This window comes from Patagioenas fasciata, chromosome 1 (genome assembly GCF_037038585.1).
Source record: "Patagioenas fasciata isolate bPatFas1 chromosome 1, bPatFas1.hap1, whole genome shotgun sequence".
NCBI classification, from domain to species: domain Eukaryota; kingdom Metazoa; phylum Chordata; class Aves; order Columbiformes; family Columbidae; genus Patagioenas; species Patagioenas fasciata.
In genome coordinates this window covers 201,397,599-201,418,826 of record NC_092520.1, presented here as the reverse complement: position 1 = coordinate 201,418,826, position 21,228 = coordinate 201,397,599, and the positions used below count along the sequence as shown (strand labels likewise).

The 21,228-nt window shown below is 43.0% G+C and overlaps 1 protein-coding gene across 2 annotated transcripts in view; it reads left to right on the top strand.

The window, feature by feature from the left end:
• The first annotated feature begins 247 nt into the window (after positions 1-247).
• LHFPL3 (LHFPL tetraspan subfamily member 3) overlaps positions 248-21,228 on the top strand; it is a 256,868-nt gene continuing 235,887 nt past the window's right edge. Inside the window, exon 1 of one of the 2 annotated variants that reach the window (XM_065859775.2) lies at positions 248-910. In XM_065859775.2, coding sequence (XP_065715847.1) covers positions 442-910 — 469 coding nt within the window. In that variant the 5' untranslated portion in view covers positions 248-441. The remainder of the gene's footprint in view (positions 911-21,228) is intronic. The other variant, XM_065859769.2, reaches the window with a different exon arrangement.

Here is a 21,228-nt window from a genome sequence, read left to right as displayed (position 1 = left end):
GTCCAGACAAGGGCGCCAACGGCTCCCCGCCCGCCGCCTCCCCTCACGGACGTCGCCTTGGCCGTGCGCCCCTCACCCCCCAGGGCGGGCGGAGGTTGCGCAGGGCGGCTCCGGCCCCGGCCCCGCGGCGGGCGCTGTGGCGGTTGGCGCTCTGCGAGGAGCCACGGGCGGCGGCGGCGGCGGCGGGAGGGCGGGCTGCGGGGCGGGCGGTGCGCGGCGGCCGGCAGCGCTGAGCCCCGATAGGCGGCGGCGGGCCATGTTGGTGCTGCCGCCGCGGCCGCTGCTGCTGCTGCTGGCGCGGAGCCGCTGAAGCCCGGCGGAGGGGCTCGTCGGCTCTCCGCACAGCGGCGGCGGCGGAGCGCGTCGCGTCGAGCGAGCGAGCGGGGAGGAGGAGGAGGAGAAAGAGGAGGAGGAAGGGGAGGGGGGATCTTCTCGGCGAGGATGCCCGGAGCGGCTGCAGGGACGGCGGCGACAGGAGCAGGCTCGTCAGGAGCGGCAGCAGCGGGGATGCTCCCGGCTCAGGAGGCGGCCAAGATCTATCACACCAACTACGTGCGGAACTCGCGGGCCATCGGCGTGCTCTGGGCCATCTTCACCATCTGCTTTGCCATCGTCAACGTGGTGTGCTTCATCCAGCCCTACTGGATCGGCGACGGCGTGGACACCCCGCAGGCGGGCTACTTCGGGCTCTTCCACTACTGCATCGGCAACGGCTTCAGCCGGGAACTCACCTGCCGGGGCAGCTTCACGGACTTCTCCAGCCTGCCCTCGGGAGCCTTCAAAGCTGCCTCCTTCTTCATCGGGCTCTCGATGATGCTCATCATCGCCTGCATCGTCTGCTTCATCCTCTTCTTCTTCTGCAACACGGCCACTGTCTACAAGATCTGTGCCTGGATGCAGCTGACCTCGGGTGAGTGGGGGCAGCGGCTCCGGCCCTGGGGGAGCTCTGCGCCGCCTTGCCCGGCCCTGCCCTCCCCGGCCCCGCGGGGGGCACGGACGGCTCCGGAGAAACTCGCGGCGCCGGCGGCCGCCCGGGCCGGGAAGGCGTAAGGGGAGCGGCGGGTTAAGGGGGGCAGCGCGGGCCCGGGGCTCCCGCCGGGGCGGGCGGGGAGGCGGTGCTCGGGGGGCCCGGGACGCATCGGCCGCGTTGCGGAGCGGTGCCCGTACCTGCCCCGGGGCGGCCACCGCCCGCGTGGTGCCGGGCGTGGGCCGAGGTCAGGCTCAGCTCTGGCCCCTCGCAGCCCCCGAGGAGCGGGGGAGATCAGATGAATTGTCCGGTTGCCGCCTGTGAACCAACCCGTGAGCACCAGCCAGCCCTAGGGAGGGCTGCCGGGCAGCCCCGGGGTGTCCTCCAGATCTTGGTCTGTCGCTAAAGGTCAGGAGAAAATGGCAGTGGGGACCTCGGGGACACCTCGAGTGGGCAACAGGGGGTGAAGGCAACTGCCAGCCTGTTGAAGGTTAGTCCTGAGGCCAGGTTTCCATCTGGGCAAGGCAGAGCCCACTTTGGTTTGGCAGGAGAGGGTGGCAGGGTCTTCTACTGGCCAACTGGAAGGGCAGCTGAGGTCGCTGAATGTTGTATGCACGAGTTTTGTTTGGGGACTGTTCCCCCTGTTCACAAGGTTCATTTTCCTCTGTATGTTAGGCGTGTAAAGAAAAAAATAATCATTTGAGCTGCTGGTTGTGACTGAGGAGGTCTCCTGACTTCATTTGACTTTCCCCATCACATCCAGTGTCTCCCTGGGGAAAGCGCGTGATAAGAAAGAGGGAGAACACCAGGACATCCCTTTTTGCGTTTCCAACGCTGCTTTTCCTCTGAATTAGTAGAGAACTGGTGATTCGTGTGCAGCTGGGAGGCAGAAGAGGAGAAAAGAATGGTCTGTAGAATTGAGATAGTAATAAAATCAGCTTTAGTGCAATAGAAAAGATTAATTCTTCAATAATTTGGAAAAAAAATAGTCTAAAATCAAAGCATATTTCTACTTGTCCTCCTGATAAACCCTGAAACGGAGAAATCTGGGCTTTGCAGGAATATGCTTTTAGGGAAACAGAGCAAAATGTCTTCAAAATGGGCTCACAATCACACTTTCAGTCCCCTTAATTGACCTACATTCATTTCAGTTTCTGAGCAATAATTCTTTTGAGTTGTTTGCTGAGCAGCTTCAGTATTATTAAATTTGCCACCTTGTCCATGAGGTTTAGTGGAAATTTCTGGTTTGTATGAAGGACCTTTGACCAGTTCTTTCTGCGATGCTGTTTTTATGTGTGTTATATATATATTTATGCTGTTTCCATCACTTAGGTTTCTGTATGGTTTCTTTCATTATCACTTGGGGATTGGTCTGCAGTCACTTGAGGCTGGTAGATTTTTCCAGTGAGACTGGGTTTGGGCTCATTATCTCTACATTGGGAATCCTCTTTGATGCTGATGGCTGCTTCGTCTGTTCAGTAACATGCATTCTGCTATGGTCTTATTAAATGTACACAGTCGTGTCGCTTGGCTCCAGGCTGAGCAAACTGTTTTCATCTTTGCACCACTGATGTTTCCTTTGCTCCATTAAGGACTTTTGCTTTCAGCTGTCTCCTCTCCTTATGGCTCTTGCTGGTAAAAGGTGGCATGAATATTCACTGGTTTGGTGCATCCTCAGCCTGTTTTGTTCATGTCCAGTATGCGGTAGGACAGCACAATTTCCAAATCTCTTATACTTTCCAACATCAGAGATAACGGTGCTTTATCTATGTGATTCCACTGCTTCATGCCTGCAGAAGTTAGTGCAAGGTAGAGAAAAATGAATCTGTTTCCTTTACTGCATTTCTGCATAGGTGTATAATAATGTTTAGAAACCACTGCATGCAGCTGATCTACAGGAGCCCAGCCAGTCTTCACCACGCTGCACATGTGCAGGTGACACCGAAGATACATTTTTCAGGCAAAATAACACAGAGTTTTGTCATCCCCATAGCTGGTAGATGCACTGTTGGCATTGAAAGTCAGCAAAAGGAGTTTTACATCACCAGGAGAACCACTTCTCAGGCTGCTTCTCTCCAAAATTAAAATACGAGGGGAATACATGTATAGCTAAGTGGCTATTGGCCATCTCTCCTGGTTTGTACATAAATGTACCTTAATTCAGCATTTATCTGACTGTTCATTTCTGTATTACCTCAAAAAGTTTCTTCAAAGGGAGAGACAAGAGCAGAAAATCCATATTGCTTTGGGTTGCACCCTTTGAAGAAGACAGCAGTGGTGGTGGGACAGAAGGATAACTTTGAATAAAATGTGCAGGACAAGATAGTTATTATGAGTTCTGATAGGTTTTCTATGAGCTATATGACCTATTTCTGTTATTATTTTACTGTTTTGAGAGTATAAGTAATAGGTAATAATAAGCTAAAGATGCTTATCTCACAAATAACTATATAGTAATGACATCTACATATGCATATAGTTCTGTGTAGTACAGGAACAAATTTGAACCTGAAGTAGTAAAATAAATACATGTGTGAGTATAGCTTTGATTTTGTCTGCTATTATGTACCTTAGTAGTGTTAGTATTTAGTTAGATCATATAATGATACTTAATATTGATGTAATTTAAATCTCCTTAGAAGCAATTTTTTGACATGGACTCATGCTTGATTTAGGATTGGAAATAAAAGCTTAGGAAGTATTTTTTTAAAAAGAAAGATTTTGATCACATTCTGTCCTGCATGAGCCATTATAAATTGTCATCATTATATAGCTCTTGTTTTGAAGAGGTGTTTTTTAAATAAGGAAAAGATAAACAATATCTTGGACACATGCATTTTCAATCCTTGTTGCTGCCTAATCACGTCTATGACATGATTAAGCAGAAAAATCCTAGGAAAAAGCTATTTCTGTTGTGTACATGAGGACAACATACATTGGACTCCCTTACGATTTTGTGTGGCTTAGACTGCTTTTTTTGTTGCGTGTGCATAATGCTGTCAGGGTACACTTGATATCTTGAGAGCCAGTATTGGCAGCCTCATTCTCCATCCCCTAACCTTCCCTTCCGCAATTTCAAAATTAAATGTACAAACACTTGTATGTACAGTTACCTAATTTGGGCAGCTGCATGAACACAAACACTTAGTGAAAGCATCACAAATGAGGTCTTATTGCTCTTTACTACCCTACATCTAAAGTTTGCAAGAAACCTCACAGATAAAAATATTTGTTGAGATTTATGCCTTTATGAGTTAAATAAATTAAACCCTTCAGTTCTGTCCTTGGGATTTTTTTTTAACTATTAGACATTTGTCATTACTTTTTTCTTTACTAGGATGTTGCAAGTTACAGGAAAGAGAAAAGTAGAGAAAGCAAAGTAAATGCATAGAAGTATCACACAGACAAAGAGCATGAAACAAATCTATATGTGAAAAACATATAGGAGATACCTAAGCCCATGCCCACAATAGGAGGGCAACTGAAAGAAACAACATATAATAAAACCTCTGTACTTTGCTAAACCACAGGCCCATCTAGTCCAGTGGTTTCCAACAGTGGTCTCTAACGTGAGCCCGCAGAAGATTCAGCGTGGCAAAAGCTCATTTTGCCCTCGGTGCTCTCTGCCCTCCAGCACTTGTGTTCAGGGATTTCCTGAGATAAATCTTGACATTTAAAATCTCTTGCTGGAATTTCTTTTTACAACTTTGGTCACTTTTTGAACCTGTATAAACTTCTAGTGTTTACAGTGCCTCAGAGCACGGAGTTCCATGGCTAAATATATTTCATGTGAAGATTCAGTAGGGTTTTTTGTGTTTTAAACCTGGTACCTGCCCATTTCATTTGGTCGCCCCAAGTCATATATTGAAAGAGGCTGAGAACGCGGCACTCTCAGACACCTTCCTTGTACTGGTGCTGGTTACACCTTTGCTGTATCCCCTCAGTTACCTGTTGTGATCTGATGAATCTTTGGCTTCTTAGTGATTCTGTAGACATTAGTTTGTACCATGCCTGTGATGATCTCTGCTGCCCTCCCCACAGCCATTTCCAGTCTACTGGATCCTTTCAGGGGCGGTGGGATCCGAACTACCCACGATATTCAAGACAGACAAACCAGCCATTTACACAGTGGCATAATAATATTCTCTCCTTCACTCTTTGTTCCTTTCCTAGTAATTTCTAATACTCACTTTTTCACTGTTAGTGAACAGTGGGCTGATGTTTTCACAGAACTACCTATTATAACCCCAAGATCTCAGGCCTGAAGTGGTAATAGTCACCTTCGAGCACATCGTTTTTTGTAGTTAAGCTTTTTCCCCTCAAAGAAACAACTTCCTATTTGTTTATCTACATTGACTTTAATTTGCCTTTTCATTGCCTAGTCAGTATTGTAAAGTCTTGGTAGGCAGCCCTTATCTTAGCTACCCTGAATGAATATCAGCAGCACACTTTGTCACCTCATCATTTACCCTGTTTTCCAGCTCATTTATAAATAAGTGAGCAGCTCCCAAGTTCCAGCACAGATCCCTGCAGGACTCCACCATTGACCTCTCTCTGCTTGGAAAATTGACAGTATTCTCCTACCATCTGTTTCTAATTATTTATCCTTGCAAGGACATTTATTTTTACCCTCTGGGAGTTTAGGTTTTTTTAGACTTATGAATGACAGATTTATGAAATGTCTTTTGGAAATCCAAGTGGACTGACTTAGTTAATGAAGATTTCCATGGTATGCAATATTTTTTACTTCTTTGGAGAACTCTAGTAGTTTTGTGAAAAATGACTTGAAGTAGGTGTGTGTTGGCCTTACCTTACTTCCTTTCATCACACAAATATCTTTTTGCAGGTGCTGACATACTCCGTTGTCTTTCAGAATTCTTACCAATTTATGTGGTTCAAATACCAGTCTTTCTGTGGTTCCCCATGTTTTCCCTGGACTTGTTTCAAACCAGTTTTTAAAACCGGTTTTATATTACTCAGTTGCTAGTTCTTTGGAGCCAAAGCAGCTGTAAGAGAGAGGTTATTACATGCCACAGTTAAAAGTTCGTTTAAAACAGGGAATTGTTTCAGAATGAAGAGATGAAGTTCTTCATTGCAGCTGTGTTGTTTGCCTTTATACTTGAAATCAGTCTGCAGGACCAGGTGACTTTTATATAAAAAGGCTTGACCTGGATGCCCTTGGAGCCTTTATTATTGCTGTTTGTCAGATCTTGGTGTAGGGGTGAATTCCTGAAGGCTAGAAAAACACCAGTCTCGTGCCAGTGTTTGAGCAGAGTGTCTAGTGGAGTCAGACAAGGATCTTGTTTGTAGCCTTGATATCCTTAACAATTAGTTGAGACATTAATATACGTTTATGGCTGCTGAACTTTGCATGTGGCACAAAAATTATTTGTTTAATAAATTATAGTTATTTGTTTAATAAATTGTTGTAAGGGTAGCCAATTCCATAGATAGATTTGGATGAATCAATAACCCAGGCTTGTCTCAGCAGCCTATATTTTAATACACCAAATGCAGTGTAAGTTTTCTGGCGATCAAAATGTAGGAGGCGTTGTACTGATGGGAGAATTATGGAAATTATGGTTTATGGAAAACAGTTATTTAGAAGAGAAATTAGAGGCTTTGCTAGATGGGCATTTGCATGTGAGCTCTCACTGCAGTGCTGCGCTTCAGAAGTGTATGTAAACAGCGGGACTGCCCTGGCTCACAGTGGTTCCAGTGCCCGCTCTGGCCAGGTCAAACATCTGCCAAGACTCCCTTTCAAGTATAAAGTAGGAAGGGTTTCAGGACTGATTTAAATAAACAAAAGAAGAACTAAAAGGGTGAATTTTCTTGTTCTTCAAAAGAAGATGAAAAATTGACAGATTATGGTATATGAGGACCTACATGGGGGATGATTTCAAGTCGTGCAGTGCTCCTTAACTTGACAAAACCGCGGTTACACAAATTTGCATCAGCCATGAGGTATATACGCTTTTAACCTGTAAAACTAATTTGTTAATTATCTTTACAGTGGTTTCTTCTTCACTTCAAGTCTTTACATAAGATTGGGTTCCTCTTTCCAAGGGACACGGCCTACCTCACCAGAAGCAAAGGACTTTAAGCAGAACTGCTGCCAGCTTCTGTTCCTAACATGTACCCCAGCTGTAAAGCAAGAGGCACACACGAGGCCAAAGGGAGAGCAGGGCAAGTCCAGGAACGTTGAGCAGGTTTTCGAACTGAGTTTCAGCATTGATGCTGACTGTAATATGAGCATTAACACCCACCACCCCACCTGCCGGGTGAGTTGACTGAGGTTATTTAGTGGTCTGTCAGCAGTAGTGGGTGTCAGACCTTGCGGGAGAAAATTCTGAAAAATCAGGGATACTGGAGCCTATGACCATGGTAAAATGAGGATTGCCTCCATGTCTTGTGGAAATCGGGTGCTGGAAACAAGCGGGCGGGCAGGGAGCCGGGAAAGAGCTGAGCCCTGCTTGTCAACAAATAGACTGTATCATCAAGCCTACAAGGACATCTCCTACCTCAAGCGGGCCTGGTGCATGTGCTTCTTTTTCCCAGAGGAGAAATCATGCTGCCAATACAATGTTCTGTCCATTCAGCTCTAGAAGGAAGTTTCCTGTTGGGTTTAAGGGGGATCCCCCGGGCCTCCCATATCCTTGGGAGTGCCCCGTGGTGGCCTCGTCTACGCTGCTGTCACCCCAGCTGCGATGGGTGTTGCCAGACCGGCTTGGGAAGTGCTCCGGTCCCAGTGGGAATGGGAAAGGCAGCTGGCCAGGTTGGAAAGATGAAGAACTGAAGGTTTTATTGGGAGGTTGTGGGTGAAACGAATAATGAGGCTGTGCAGCCTTTTGGTTTCATTACTTTGTTTGAAGCCAACATTTTCACTTATTTCATGCTTTGGCTATAAAAATGAAGGTAAAAGGTGTATCCTTTGAACAGTCGAAATGAGGGAGGAAGGCCGTGCCGTAGTGTCCCTTCTCCAAATAATTTCTTTACCTAAATACCCTCTGCCCACAACATCACAGGTTCTCTCCTGCACCCCATCATCCCTTGCCTTTGGCAGCTAAACTCTCCGACACCTCACAGGCTCTTCATCTGTGTAGTTGACAAGGACACAGCACTTATAGCTGGCAGAAAGCTATTTGTCTGTTGATTTGATGTCCTCAAGCTGCCACCTACGTTTGTTGAAGGATAAACTTATCCTTGTCTTTCCACTGGTCAGAATTTGGGATCCTTTCTCTGCCCAGGAACCAGCTTTTTCACAAAGCTTGCAGAAGTTCAGTATCTTGGAGGCTTGTAGCATCAGTCAGATTTGGCTGAAATTGGTCATCAGATTCAAAATCACACAGCTGCATCAGGCTTGATCCCAGAGGGAACCTGACTAAAATGTATCATGTAAGAAGTGTATATCATTTATTTGTATGAGTGATTTGAGATTTTGATAGCAAAACTTGGTTTTGAAGGATAAAGGTGTTTTGGGAATGGAGAACAGATATTTTCCTTTGGTTTAGAGTGTAATAAAAATTTCAGCATCTTATAACTCTCCCAGTTGCCTTTTATGAACATCCTGGGAGTTGTGGTCCACTGTTTGAAAAACACTAAAATAAAAGAATAATAAGATATAAAAGGAAATGCATGAAGTTATCCAGACAATTTGAGGACAAATTCCATTTCACTGAATAAAATATGTATGGGAGGGGAGAAAGAAACTGGAAGAGAATTTAAAAGAGGAAGATATCACCTATTGAAATGTGGGGAGCTGAGAACTTGCATACATTGGGAAAGAGAAGTGGGAGTGGGGGTTCGGAAAGCAGCTGGTGTTGGCACAGTTCTACTTTCTTGCACCTGAAGGGGCTTCGCTGGCATAGGATACGGCTGCTGAGTTCTTGCAAAAATTCCTTCTAAAAGTTTCATGAAGAAAATTGGTATATAGGAAAATGAAACCAGGAAGAGGAGAAGCATATGGATATTATCAGATGTAGAAGGCATGGAATAGAAGGCGACTAGATTTCAAACACTAAGGTTATTTTACCTTTTGAGAAGTGAATCTTTTTAGCACTGTGGTATAAACAGCATTAGCTTTGATCTTGCAAACATAAAGACAGCAAACATATCAGAACCGAGAATCTGTGGTGTGATCAGACTGTGTGGACTCAATATTTGAAAACTGACAAGATCCAGCTGTGAGGAATGGCAGGGTCACAGGAGTGAAGCATCACAAAGGAAAAAATAAAAACATTTTTTCTCAGAAATGGTGAAATGAAAAAAAGGCATGAACAAGCCTAGAGCCTGAAAAGTCTGCAGAATTTGATAACATCGGTTGCTATCAGCATTGTTAAAAATGCAGTGGCAGCATGACAGAGTGAATAGCTATTATAGAATATGCATTACTGTGTGTAACAGTGTGCAAATCCCAATTATTAAAGGAGAATTATGGCTAGAATCCTTAAGAAGAGGAATATAATAGACTTCAAGATCTATCTATTCTAAGAAAGATATTATCCGTCTTCATGCTGGCGTTCGGAAATGCAGAAGGCTTGAAACAAGCTGGCCTTAGAATAAAAAGGTCATATGTACCAGGGGAAGAGGTTCCTTTATTTTATCCTTGAGAAGCCAGATGCAAATTTATGAATTTCATTGATTTTAAAAGGTAACTGATGGCCTCTGTGGAGAGCCTCTTTGACACAAGCACATCATGTGCTATTTCAGAGAATATTATTCAATCAAGTAATTGAGACTGCGTCAGAAGGAGAGAGCTACCTAATAAACGATTTGAAATGAATTATTACAAACAGTTGATGAGTTGTCACTCTTTCCACTTTCCTTATTTTTCTGGTTATCCTTTACAAAGGAAAAGTTTATTGAGAAGAAAGCTTGACTTGTTTTACTTGCAGTATCAAAGACAAATATTCTGAGTTGAGACGTTTGGAAAAAGGTACTTTTGAAACCTTGGGAGGTCCTTTTGTTTACTGCTAAAGGTCAGAAATCACTCACCTTCCTTGTAGAAGCTCATTAGGTGATCGATCTCATGCGATGAGCATGGCCAGAATGTGTCTGGTACTGCCCTGCTAGTCTGTACCTGTGCAGCCTCCACCCTACAGTACTTTATTTGTCATCATGAACTCTGTGTGCAGCCAAAGTGTGAACAAAATGGAACAAGGTCTCCTAAGGTCAGGGAAGATTTTAGCAGGGAGGGGAGGAGGACAGGCTGGCAGCCTCGTGTTTTGCTCCTGTCCAACCTCCTGCCCCTTCCTCTGCAATAACGAAGCGGCTGTGGAAAAGCAAATGCTCCTCAGGTCTTCGTAACCTGGAGTCTCCTGGTGTGGGCAAGAGGAGTCTAAGAGAGGGTTGTCTTGCAACAGCCCAGAATGACAACATGTAAGTGTGGAACATCTACATAAATGATTCTTTGCTTCTTGGAGTCTTCAAAGTTATGCTCAGGCTTTTCTGTATATAGCCAGATATCTCCTCAGCTTGCCAGGGCCCAGCAGAGGTATGCAGTGACTACACCTGAACCTGCAAATTAAGCATGTCCAGAACCACCCTGTGGTGCACAGTCAGCTGGCCCACTGGCCAGTGTCCATACTATTATGTTTTTTTACCTTCTAAAATTGGGTCACCAGACTCATATGGCCTGTTGGGAACCATTCCTGGCATGTCCTACCTTGCAAACTGTGCCCTGGCGATATTTTGGAAGATTGTTAGTTGGAACAGAGTAAAACCACTCCTGTGACACATTCTGTGGGACAATTCTAACAACCGAATAGCATAGGCAGCTGAGTTTCAGTGCCTGGGAATGCTCCCTGTCACTGCTTAATGTATCTGTGTACACATAAATATGTAGCAGAGTCTCAATGAGGAGCTCAAGAATTATCTGTGCAGGAAAGTTAGTGACATGGGATTTAGTCCTTTAATTTAAACCAATTTATAACTGCAACTCAGTGCTATAGTATTAATTTCTGATTTTCTTTGTTTAAATTCACAATAAAAAATCTGTGGATAAAAATTTGCATGAGGTGTAGTTAGCTTTGAAACTAGACTTAGTAATGATCTTGAAAGATGTTTCTAAACTTTGGCAAGAGGAAGAAGTGATCAAAACTATAGAACAAGGCACAAAAAAGTTTTTCACCTAGAGATAGTGGGAGAATGTTACCCATGAGCCTAAAATCATGAATGAATCTTCTCTCTCATGTAGACTGCCTGTTTCAAAATCAGATTTTCCCCAAGTATCTTCAGCCTGGCTATTACATCTTTGAACACTATAAAACTACTATGCATTTAGTCTTTGCTTGAGAGACATTCAGTGTATCTTCACAAACAGTTAATTTGAAATTTTAAGATTAATTCCCTGAAAGAAGTATTAGACTTTCTACGAAAATAAAATTATTCATCCTTGTAGCTTTATGTTCCTCTAAAGAAAGTTAATTATTACCTGGTTGCTGTGTCTTAGTATTTAGCCTTCCTGTTATGGGTGAAGTAATATTAGAACATCAGTAAAATAAAAAGCTTGAAATTGCCATTGATGGTCATTATACTAGAAAAATATACTCCAAAATAGTCCAAATGTGCTGATGGCTTACCAGCCACAGTCACTTGCATTTAGTTCCCGTCAGGCATTTGTATTTTATCAGATTCATCAGTTACTGTGGCATCATCAGCTGCCTCATCAACAGTCATTTCTGAGCTGACACTTCACCGTCTGTCAGACCTGAGGAGCAAGGTGATGGTGGTGACATGGACACGCTGGTGAGAGGCCACGCAGCTGAGGACAAGTGACAGTGAGAGACAGGGGACCCCAATGAGAGAGAGGGGACCCCAGTGTTCACCAGAGGATGGCAAAGGGATGTCAGTACAACGCGGCTGTGCAGAGGGCATACGTGATCCTGCCGTGTATGTCGTGAAGTACTTCCAGGTGATTTAGGGCAATGTTGACACCACTACAGGATGCACTGTGACATTCCTGTGTTCAGTTCTGGGGTCTTCAGTTTAAGAAAGACAAGAATTACTGGAGGGAGTGAAGCAGAGGGCTACAAAGGGTCTGATTTTGGGTCTGGAGCATCTTTCTTATGAGGAAAGAATGAGAGCTGGGTCTGTTCAGCCTGGAGAAGAGAAGGCTGAGAGGGGATCTCATCAATGTTTATAAATATCTCAAAGGTGGGTGTCAAGAGGATGGGACCAGACTCCTTTCAGTGGTGCCCAACGACAGGATGAGGGGCAACGGGCACAGACTGAAGCACAGGAGGTTCCATCTGAACATGAGGAGAAACTTCTTTACTTTGAGGGTGCCAGAGCCCTGGAACAGGCTGCCCAGAGAGGTTGTGGAGTCTCATTCTCTGGAGACATTCAAACCCACCTGGACACATTCCTGTGCGATCTGCTCTGGTGAACCTGCTTTAGCAGGTGGGTTGGACTAGATGATCTCCAGAGGTCCCTCCAACCCCAGCCATTCTGTGATTTCATGTGGAATTCTGGATGCTGGTGTCCAGTTTTGGCTGAGATGGCAATAGCTGCAAAAAGGAAAACCAGTGACCAGTGACATTTCTTGCAAGTACAAAACTAGGAAAGCTTGGTTAGCTTAATGTACAAAGAGAAAGACTGACAAGATGCCCATGACTGCTCTCTAAAAACACATGGAAGGGCTGAGAAAATAAGTAAGGGAAAAGAATGGCTTAAGCCAGTTATTTTCACTTTTATTTGATTTCCTAACCTTTTCTCCAAAGATGATGCTACATGCCCTGTCGTATTGTTAGAGCAAATTATAGTCCGTTAGGCCTGCTTTGCTTCATGACACTTTAAGAATCTCGGAAGTAGTTTATGAACCTCTCAACTTGTGGCTAATGGTGGGACAGGAACAAATAGATATTATCTGGATATAAATCACTTCAGCCTGGAAATTAAAAGAAGGTTTCTAACTGTTGAAGCAGCAAGGTTCTGCAACAGCTTTCTAAAGGGAAGAGACTGGGTAAAATACTGAGCTGTATGCTGGAAACAGGTGAGTGTCTGACAGAGATTACAGAATGGGGTGTTTGTAACAGCATGCCTTGTTCCTGTCTTTCTCATTGCTCAGGGCTAATTCATCTAGGTGAATGCTCTTTTCTACTCTCATTTGTTCTGTTTTTTAAACAGAGGCTTAAACCTATCTCAGTGCCTTCTAGGATTAAAAATAGACAGTGACCAAGATCTGTAGGTCTATCAAGTGAAGCTTCATTCCTGCCTGGCATTCTGACCAAAGAAGCCAGGGCTTTCCTTTTATTCCCAGCAAAATTGTAAAACAGTGTCAACAAAGCTGCTGCAGTTGTGTGCTTCACCCTTTGCGTTCAACATTTTCATGACTTAGATATTTAATTTCCTTTAAGAAAATTAATTTTATGTCAGCTAAATACTCATGTTTAAAAGTGAAAGTAGTTGAAAAATAAATCTTTAGAATATCCTAAAATACCAGGGTTTCAGGAAAAAAAAAAAACAGTTTACAAATTATCGGTTCTGTGACTCACCTGAGGTCTAGTTTTGCTAAGGATATTTCCTGAAGAAGTTGTCCCTTGTTATCTCTCCATGCACATAATTATTTTGTGATGCCATGCTGCTACGTTAAATAGCTAAGAAACGTGTAAAATCTCTTCATCTTGTTGCTATGCTACTGGATGCTTCATTTCTCCTGTGAATAGGTTTGTGTCAAAGGCATTGGGTTGTAGAAAGAATGGGCTGATCGAATGTTTTTTGCTGATGCGGGATGCGAGGTGGAGCAACATGGAATTCCCTGTTCCATCCTTGCTGCCTCCTCCTCTGTCTCCTGTGGCCGGCTGAGACGGAGAGAGGAGGGAGCACTTTGTCCGCAGGATAAACAAGTCTTCAGTGCAACAAACAACTGTATGTAAGGCACAACCCGAGCTTCCAATTAAACACTTTTAATCTTGTACATTTCTACGAAAGCTACTGCATGCAGCATGCATACTTAAAAATGTCTGTTTGGGATTTTACACCCTTAGGGACGGATCTGCAGATACAAGTATCTGGATTTAAATTTAGTTTTGCTGAATTCAGTGAGTTTCTATGTGAACCTAAGATGATATATTTAATAGCTGAGTGTTAAACATATAACACAACATTTCACTTAACTTAAATTATATGGTATGTTGGAGAAATTGTGCTGAGGCAAAACTTAGATTGTCTAGGAAATTGTAACTGCATTTTTGTCTCTTCCCAAGAGGCGTAATTTTTTTATTCCTTGGGGTTGCTTTTTCCATAATCAAGTCTGAACCAAATGCAAAGCACGCTTGTACAGACAGCTCCATTTTACTTTCCATCAGGTAATGGGTAAGCATAGACACAACAGCAGGTGTGTGCCAGAGAACGTGCAGTGAAACACCCGACTAACCACACCTGGCTTAGCTGGTCAGGCTGCAGCAGGCTGGGATCAGCACTGGCCTTGGCCAGGCCAGTCCAGCGGTTCTGCAGTGAATCCAGGAGCGTTCAGGGTCTTAGGGTATGATGTCAGTCTGTGGAGGACAAGCCATCAGAGTTGTCTACATCCAGGTTTTGGTAAGGGGTGCATTTTTAAAGTTAATCTTCCAGTTGTCCCAGCTTACTATTATACAATTTGATTCACATTGTGGAGCAGTCTTGGGATATGCAAACTGTGTTTCTTTCTGAATAAACTGAACCAGAAGTCATCCCGAAGTACACTTGATGCACTTCTACCGCTAACGTGGGTTCCCCAGACTAAGGCTGGTCCAAAGTGAAGCCTCTGAAACACACGTGTTGTGGATATTAGGTCCTAAGTGCTGTTTCACTTTGTAGATCCACTCTGTTGCAATGCACAACTTGCTCATGTAGATACAGACTACGCTTTCATACATTGGAATTTATTAAATTAGGCTTGCCTGTTTCTTAGATTTGTAAAGTTAAGTTTAGTGACAATTAAACAAGTATTTTGTTCTAAATTAGCAATATACTGTCAATCATAGTTCCTTCTTAATATGCTTCTCTCTGGGATTAAATAAAGCCACATTGTCATAAATGCAGGTATCAGAAATATGATAAACAAATTTGAATTACCTGATGCTGAAGGAGATTAGTGGTTAGTGTTTCAAGAGCTGTAAAATAGGTATTGACAATTGCTAAACAAAGCTGTTGCTATTTATTGCTTCTATTTATAGTACTAAAAAGTCAAGTTCTAATCATTTAAGCAAATACTTCAGTTCTGCTGAGCTTCAGTAATACCTGTCAGAGAGGAATAAATGCCAATAGTAATGCATACCTAACAGCATTTTCTGAAAAATTCTAATAGTATAAAATGAAACTGCGTTAGTATTTTTTATATAAGTTCTGCATTGCCTTAGTTTTTGATGCTGCATCCTCAACAGACATTGTGGTAGGTTGTTAATTTGTATTTGGATTTAGCCAATTGAGAATAGGAGCAAGGAAAGTAATTTTGCTCTGCAAAATAATGTGTTTAAACTGTGATTTCTCAAGCTCTTCTAGAGTGCATTATGGTATGATTGTGCTGATCTAGAATCTGCTGGTGTCAGGAAAAAGCTGCCTGCTCGTTTCAACAGAATCCATCAGCTCAGCAAAGGATTTAAGCACATGCTTTGATGGTTTGGAAACATGTTTTAAGTGCTTGGCATAATTGAAATGTAAAAAAAATACCCACCCCTCTGAGGTTACAGATGTCAATCAAATATTTCTCGTACATCCCTTTTCATTATTTATACAAATACATGCATTATAATAAATAATGGTGCAGCAGATCCATATCTGATAACTAAGGGGTTAACTTCTAAGGACCATTCAGCAATCCTAACTTGGTACTGAGCAATCTTACTCTTGCAAATAATCCCATTGTGTCCATGCCATCCAGCATTAGAGGAACTATTAATTCTTATATTGTATGACATTATATTGAAATCTTACCACACACTTGTAATGCTCAATATCCTACTGTACCATCTGATGAAATGCAGTGTGACTCCACAAGAAGATAAAATTTGTCTTTGTGATGTAAACATACAGCGAGCTTTGTGCCATCAAGTTTTTGAAGAATGGCTGTGTGGTCATTTGGTACATAACATACTGCTAGTGTGGAGCCACATTAGGATGCAGTGACGGATGGTAAGGTGGGAGTTAATACATATTATACTACTGGAGAGCTTAGTAAAAGCATGAGTGAAATGATTTCACTAGCTTATAGGTGAAAATAATAATTATAATATAATATAATGTCGTGTTCTGTAAAATGCATAAGCACATGTCGTTTAAAAAGGTCTACATCGAGAATTGCCCTAGCAGTAGGTTAGAAAGAGAGTTGTAACATTAGGTATAATATCACTCTTTAGAAAATACAGTGTAATGTAAGTATGGGTTGGTGTAGTATGAGTTAGTCCCCCGAAGAGTGAATAGTAGGATCCGGTTGCTGTCTGTTAGTGTAATCAAAGCCTATAGCAGTGAAAGTAAAGTGTTCGCACAATTAAGATTATGAAGATAAACTGCTACCTAAGTAACTAGACAGGTGGCTGTCAGTAATGCACTTATATTTCTTGCCCAACTAAATAATTTAAGTAATAATAAGCTTCCAGACTTCGCAGTTATCCAGAACAATGTGAAGCCCTACACTCAGATTACGGCCTTCTGTCCCTCCCTCTCTCCTTCCCTCCCTTTCCACTGAGGTTTATGTTCCCACAGAATTGTGTCCCCACTGAGACTACAAGCCCCCTGGAGCAGGAACTGGATTGGATTTGATGTTAGAACAGAGCCCAGCGAAAGCTGAATCCTGACTGTGGCCTCCAGCCTTGGCTACCATGCAAATTGCAGTAAAAATAATGATTATTGTTTGAATTTTATTTGAGCAGTATGAGTAGCATGGGCTTGATGAGCTACCCAATTTGCAACAGTAGTAACTATGTACTGAACAGAGCCTGCTGTGTGACCTTGGGTAAGTCATTTCACCTTTCTGAGTTTCCTCGGCTGTAAAATGAGAGAGAGATAATTCCTTAAAAACTGCTCTACAGGCATGGTCTGTCATTACTGCAAAGAACTATTTGCATGTGGATTCTGAGTCTGCTTTGTGCAGCGTGACCCACTCACCCTTAGAAAAACTCAGAGATCTCCAGGCCATCTTAGTAACAGTCAGTGTAAACAAGGAAAAATTCTAATTACCTAGGATAGGAAAAAGTAAAATTAAACATATTTGTGGATGTACTTCACTGTGAGCAACCATCTGTAGGACGATAAATAGTGGCATACATATATAAACACACTGGGTTGTAATTCCAAACAACATATTCTGTGTGTTTATCTCTGCATTAATGAGATATTTTGACATCTGTCACTTTGCAGTCATGGCAGTGCAGTTCTGACTTTGAGAACAAAATTCAGGGGAATTATTTTAGCCTTTCATTCCGTGCACTGGAAGTACTTGTGATTCAACACATTTGACCAAAACAGGGTTTTCCCCTGGATGACAAGACTGAAATGACTGCATAACGTAAGCAGATGATATGGCTTGAAATGCATCATTCCAGGAAGCCAGGCAAGTACTGAGGCCGCGATCATCATGGGCAGGCTCGGGAGGACTGCTTTCATACAGGGAGGAATGACTGACAGATAAGCAAGGTTTAGCTAATCCTATTTATTTGGTCACTTCAGCATTCAGCAGAGTATTACACTTCCTTTTTGACTTGCTTTTTCTTTCAGAATAGAACTGCAGCATATCCAGATATATAGCTCATGGCTCATTTACTCACAGTGCCAGTGAGTGCCACCGCAGTGCTTCTCTTTTGAACTTACATGAGTGACAGATTGCTCAGACCACTGTTTTCCTGCATCCTCAGCATATTGGCATGCAGTAGGGTTTTCTGTTGGCAAGAGCTGCTGCAGAGAACAGAAGTACAGTTGGTATTAAGGAGTTACCAAAGATATTCAAGCCACATCCTGGGACCGTGCAGATGAGTGCACTAGCTTTGAGTTCCCGTAAGATTTAGCATTTCATTTTTCCCTTCTTCCTATATGTGTTCAACTAGGACTGCTTTGGGTGGCTAGGTGGTGGCATGCAGGAAAAACAGCCTACGTAGAAAAGAGGATCTGTTTATGGAGTGACTTAGAGGAACAGTAACCAACACTGATTTTCTGCAGCTGGGTGGAGTGGCGCAACCTCACCTTGATCAGGAGGACCAGATCTTGGACACTTTCAGGGCTCTCCACTATAAATCAGAACTTAGTCTTAAGTCTCAATAAAGAAGGAGGACTTTCTCCTTCTTCATTATTGGCTCCAATTACGGACAATTTTTCTTAGAAATATATTTGACCTTTTTGAAAAGTCTGTGCAAGTGAACTAATTCTCATATAAGGCATGCTCATGAGAAAATCAAAGTAGCACAGAATTGCAAGAATGGCTAATTAAGCACCCTTTGTGCAGTCATGGTTGATGGCTGCTGAAGTGGGTTCCGCGGTAACATTTTAAAAGCAAATGGGTGGTCATTTGTGGTGCATTGCAAGCTAGATTCCCGGTGTCTGAAGAACAGAGAAAAAACTGCTAATTGTCTCTTAGAAATTCTCAAAGGCTGTTCATACCATGTGTGCTCTGGTTGTTGCTTTACTTGCGGTTCTGACAGAAAAACTGATGCAAGCCTAGAAGTAAAGGGATAATAGTGAAACTCCAGGTAAATAATCCCTACTATTGTACTACAAGTATATCTGTTTCTTCTCTAATGCTTATACCCATCTGGGAAGAGTTTCCTTCCAAAAAGCACAAAAGCAATAAGAAGATAACAGTTTTCACCCAAGGGTAGTAATCTGGCAAAGATCTGGATACTATTCCTGAGCTGTGAGTTTTAGTGCTACCTGCAGAGATGGTAGATGGATAATTTCAATCACAAACACTTAGAGAAATCTGACATGGGGCACTGTTCCAGGAAAGCAGTGCCAAGAAGAGTAATTTTATTCTTCAATGAGTTTTTGGGTGGTACTTACCTTATGCACCGAGAACCCTTTATAGGTTATTTCTTGAGCCACATTTTGTTGATGAAACTTCTGCTCCACAGCCAGCAAATGCTTCTGGATGGGGAAAAATAGCCCCATATTGTTGGCAGCAAATTTTATGACATATTGGGTGATGTCATTAAGGGAGCTGTTAGCAGTCTGTCATATAAGGAACAGCTTCGGCTAGTCCAATGTAAGGCAAATGATTTAATTCCATGTCTGCTTGGATTTATCCTGTATAATCAGTGGAGGCCCAGGAGAATTAGGAGGCACAGCATGATACTCTCCTGATTACTCTACTGTCATCTCAGGTTATGCAGACATGGTCGCTGACAAACAGCAGGGGAAGAGAACTCTGCAGGAGTGTCCATGAAGATGTACCTGAGGAAGGTCTGTTCCTGGTAGAGAGTTACACATTAACCCAGCTTGTACCCATCTCCTGAACTTACTGTGACTCTTAACAGCTTTCTATCAGCCTTCATTTCACGTCCAGGTGATTTGATCTTGTCTTTTGCGAGTTTTCCCATGAAGTGAGGAAGTGAAGGTGTGGATGTCCCACAGGGAGGACAGCTCACCAGAAGTGGAAGGAGGGCATGTTCTTATGTTACCTCTTTAAAAGCTCCTTAGTTCTTCTGTGCAATGTGCTGTTTCTGTTTGTTACTTGTGTTTTTAGGTCAGGGAAGAGAATAGCAGAAAATTGTCTCAAGTTGTGGTTTGGACACGCTGCAGAGCATGTCCAGCCTCCTTCTGCTTTTACTGTAGGACACAGAAAGCTGATTTGGGAGTACCACTGTCAGGAATCAAGCTGGTCCCTCTCCCATCCCTGCAGGGTGCAGAACACGGGGTTGTGATGCTGGTGTAATAGCTCCAGTTTGTTGGCAAGGGATGTGGAAAGCAGAAGCACAGGTTGCTTCCAAAAGGGATTATACAATTGAGACAAGATCCAGTGAGGGCTATGGAATTTACTGGTCTGCATGTTAGTCACTGATTCTCCCTTGTGGAGGGGGTAGTAAGGAGGGTGTAGTATTGTTTGCTGCTGGGAATATCATTTCAGGCCAGATGAACCTTTAGTCCCACCAGGTATATCCGTTGTTGTGTATTAATTGCTCCTTTGCAGGTAGGTTTAACAGAAATGATTTGTTCTTTCTGTGGGCCACGGCATATTCCAGCATGAAGTGCCAGTCAGAGGACTGCCTGACCATCAGCATCCTGGGTTGAATCTTGAAAGCGATTCAGGATACTTTTCCTCGTAATAAAATGAATTCACAGATATACAGACTTTAAGGCTGGATGGGTCCATTAGTCAGCTTTACTGGATAACATACACCATAGGGTTTTACCAAGCTATTGCTGTACAGAGCCTAAGTATGCTAATATTTGTTCCTTTACTCTGCTAGAAACTGTAATGAGATGCAGTGAGTGTTTGCTGCCAGAGCCAGGATCATTCTTTTCCCTTCCCAGGAGATGGCTACTGAGCTTATGTTCTCCAGGTATCCTATGATTTAAAAAAAAAAAAAAACAAACAACCAAAACAGTTGCAGCTGATTTATCAAAATATTTTTTTATATAAGGGTAAGCATGGTTATCACTCTCCTAGTTTTTTCGATCTCAGCAACTGAGGACAAAATGCTTTGTTGTCTGCCCATACTTGTGCTGCACATCAGGAGCAGAGCCCAGAATAGAATCCAGCCTCTTCCTCTGCCCTGTTGTCCTCTGGGTCTAATCAAACTGGTACAACTCAGGCACAGCCTTTTATAGGGCCAGTGGTTCTGCAAGTGGTTGAACCTGAAAGGAGTGGACGACTGTAGCTTCAGCGACCCAACTGCTGTGGCAAACAGGCACCTCTGAAATGCAGCTGTTGTTCTCATGGTCCCTGGTGGGAATGATGTGGTGAGGATGGGAGGCCAGCAGTGGGAGTGGAGCACGCTGCAGTCGCAGGGGCTGGAGGTATATTACACAGCGGGAAGAGGAATTGGCAGCAATGTGAATATAGATGCAACTGTTGATGATATCTGAATTCTTAAATCTGATTTTAAACTAACAATAAGTCAACTAACCATGAGTAGTCAAGACTCTCTAGAATAAAAAGTCTGCATAAAATTACAACATCACAAAACCCAAATACATTTGGTGAGGACTAATTTGCCATTTAGAGTCATACCCTGTCAGCTTCTCATTTCCACAGATTGGTCTATGACTCCAAAGGTTAACACGACGTTCTTGTGTACTCATAGATCTCCAAGAACCGGCTCTTTGATAAATCACAAAATATCTGAGATACATAG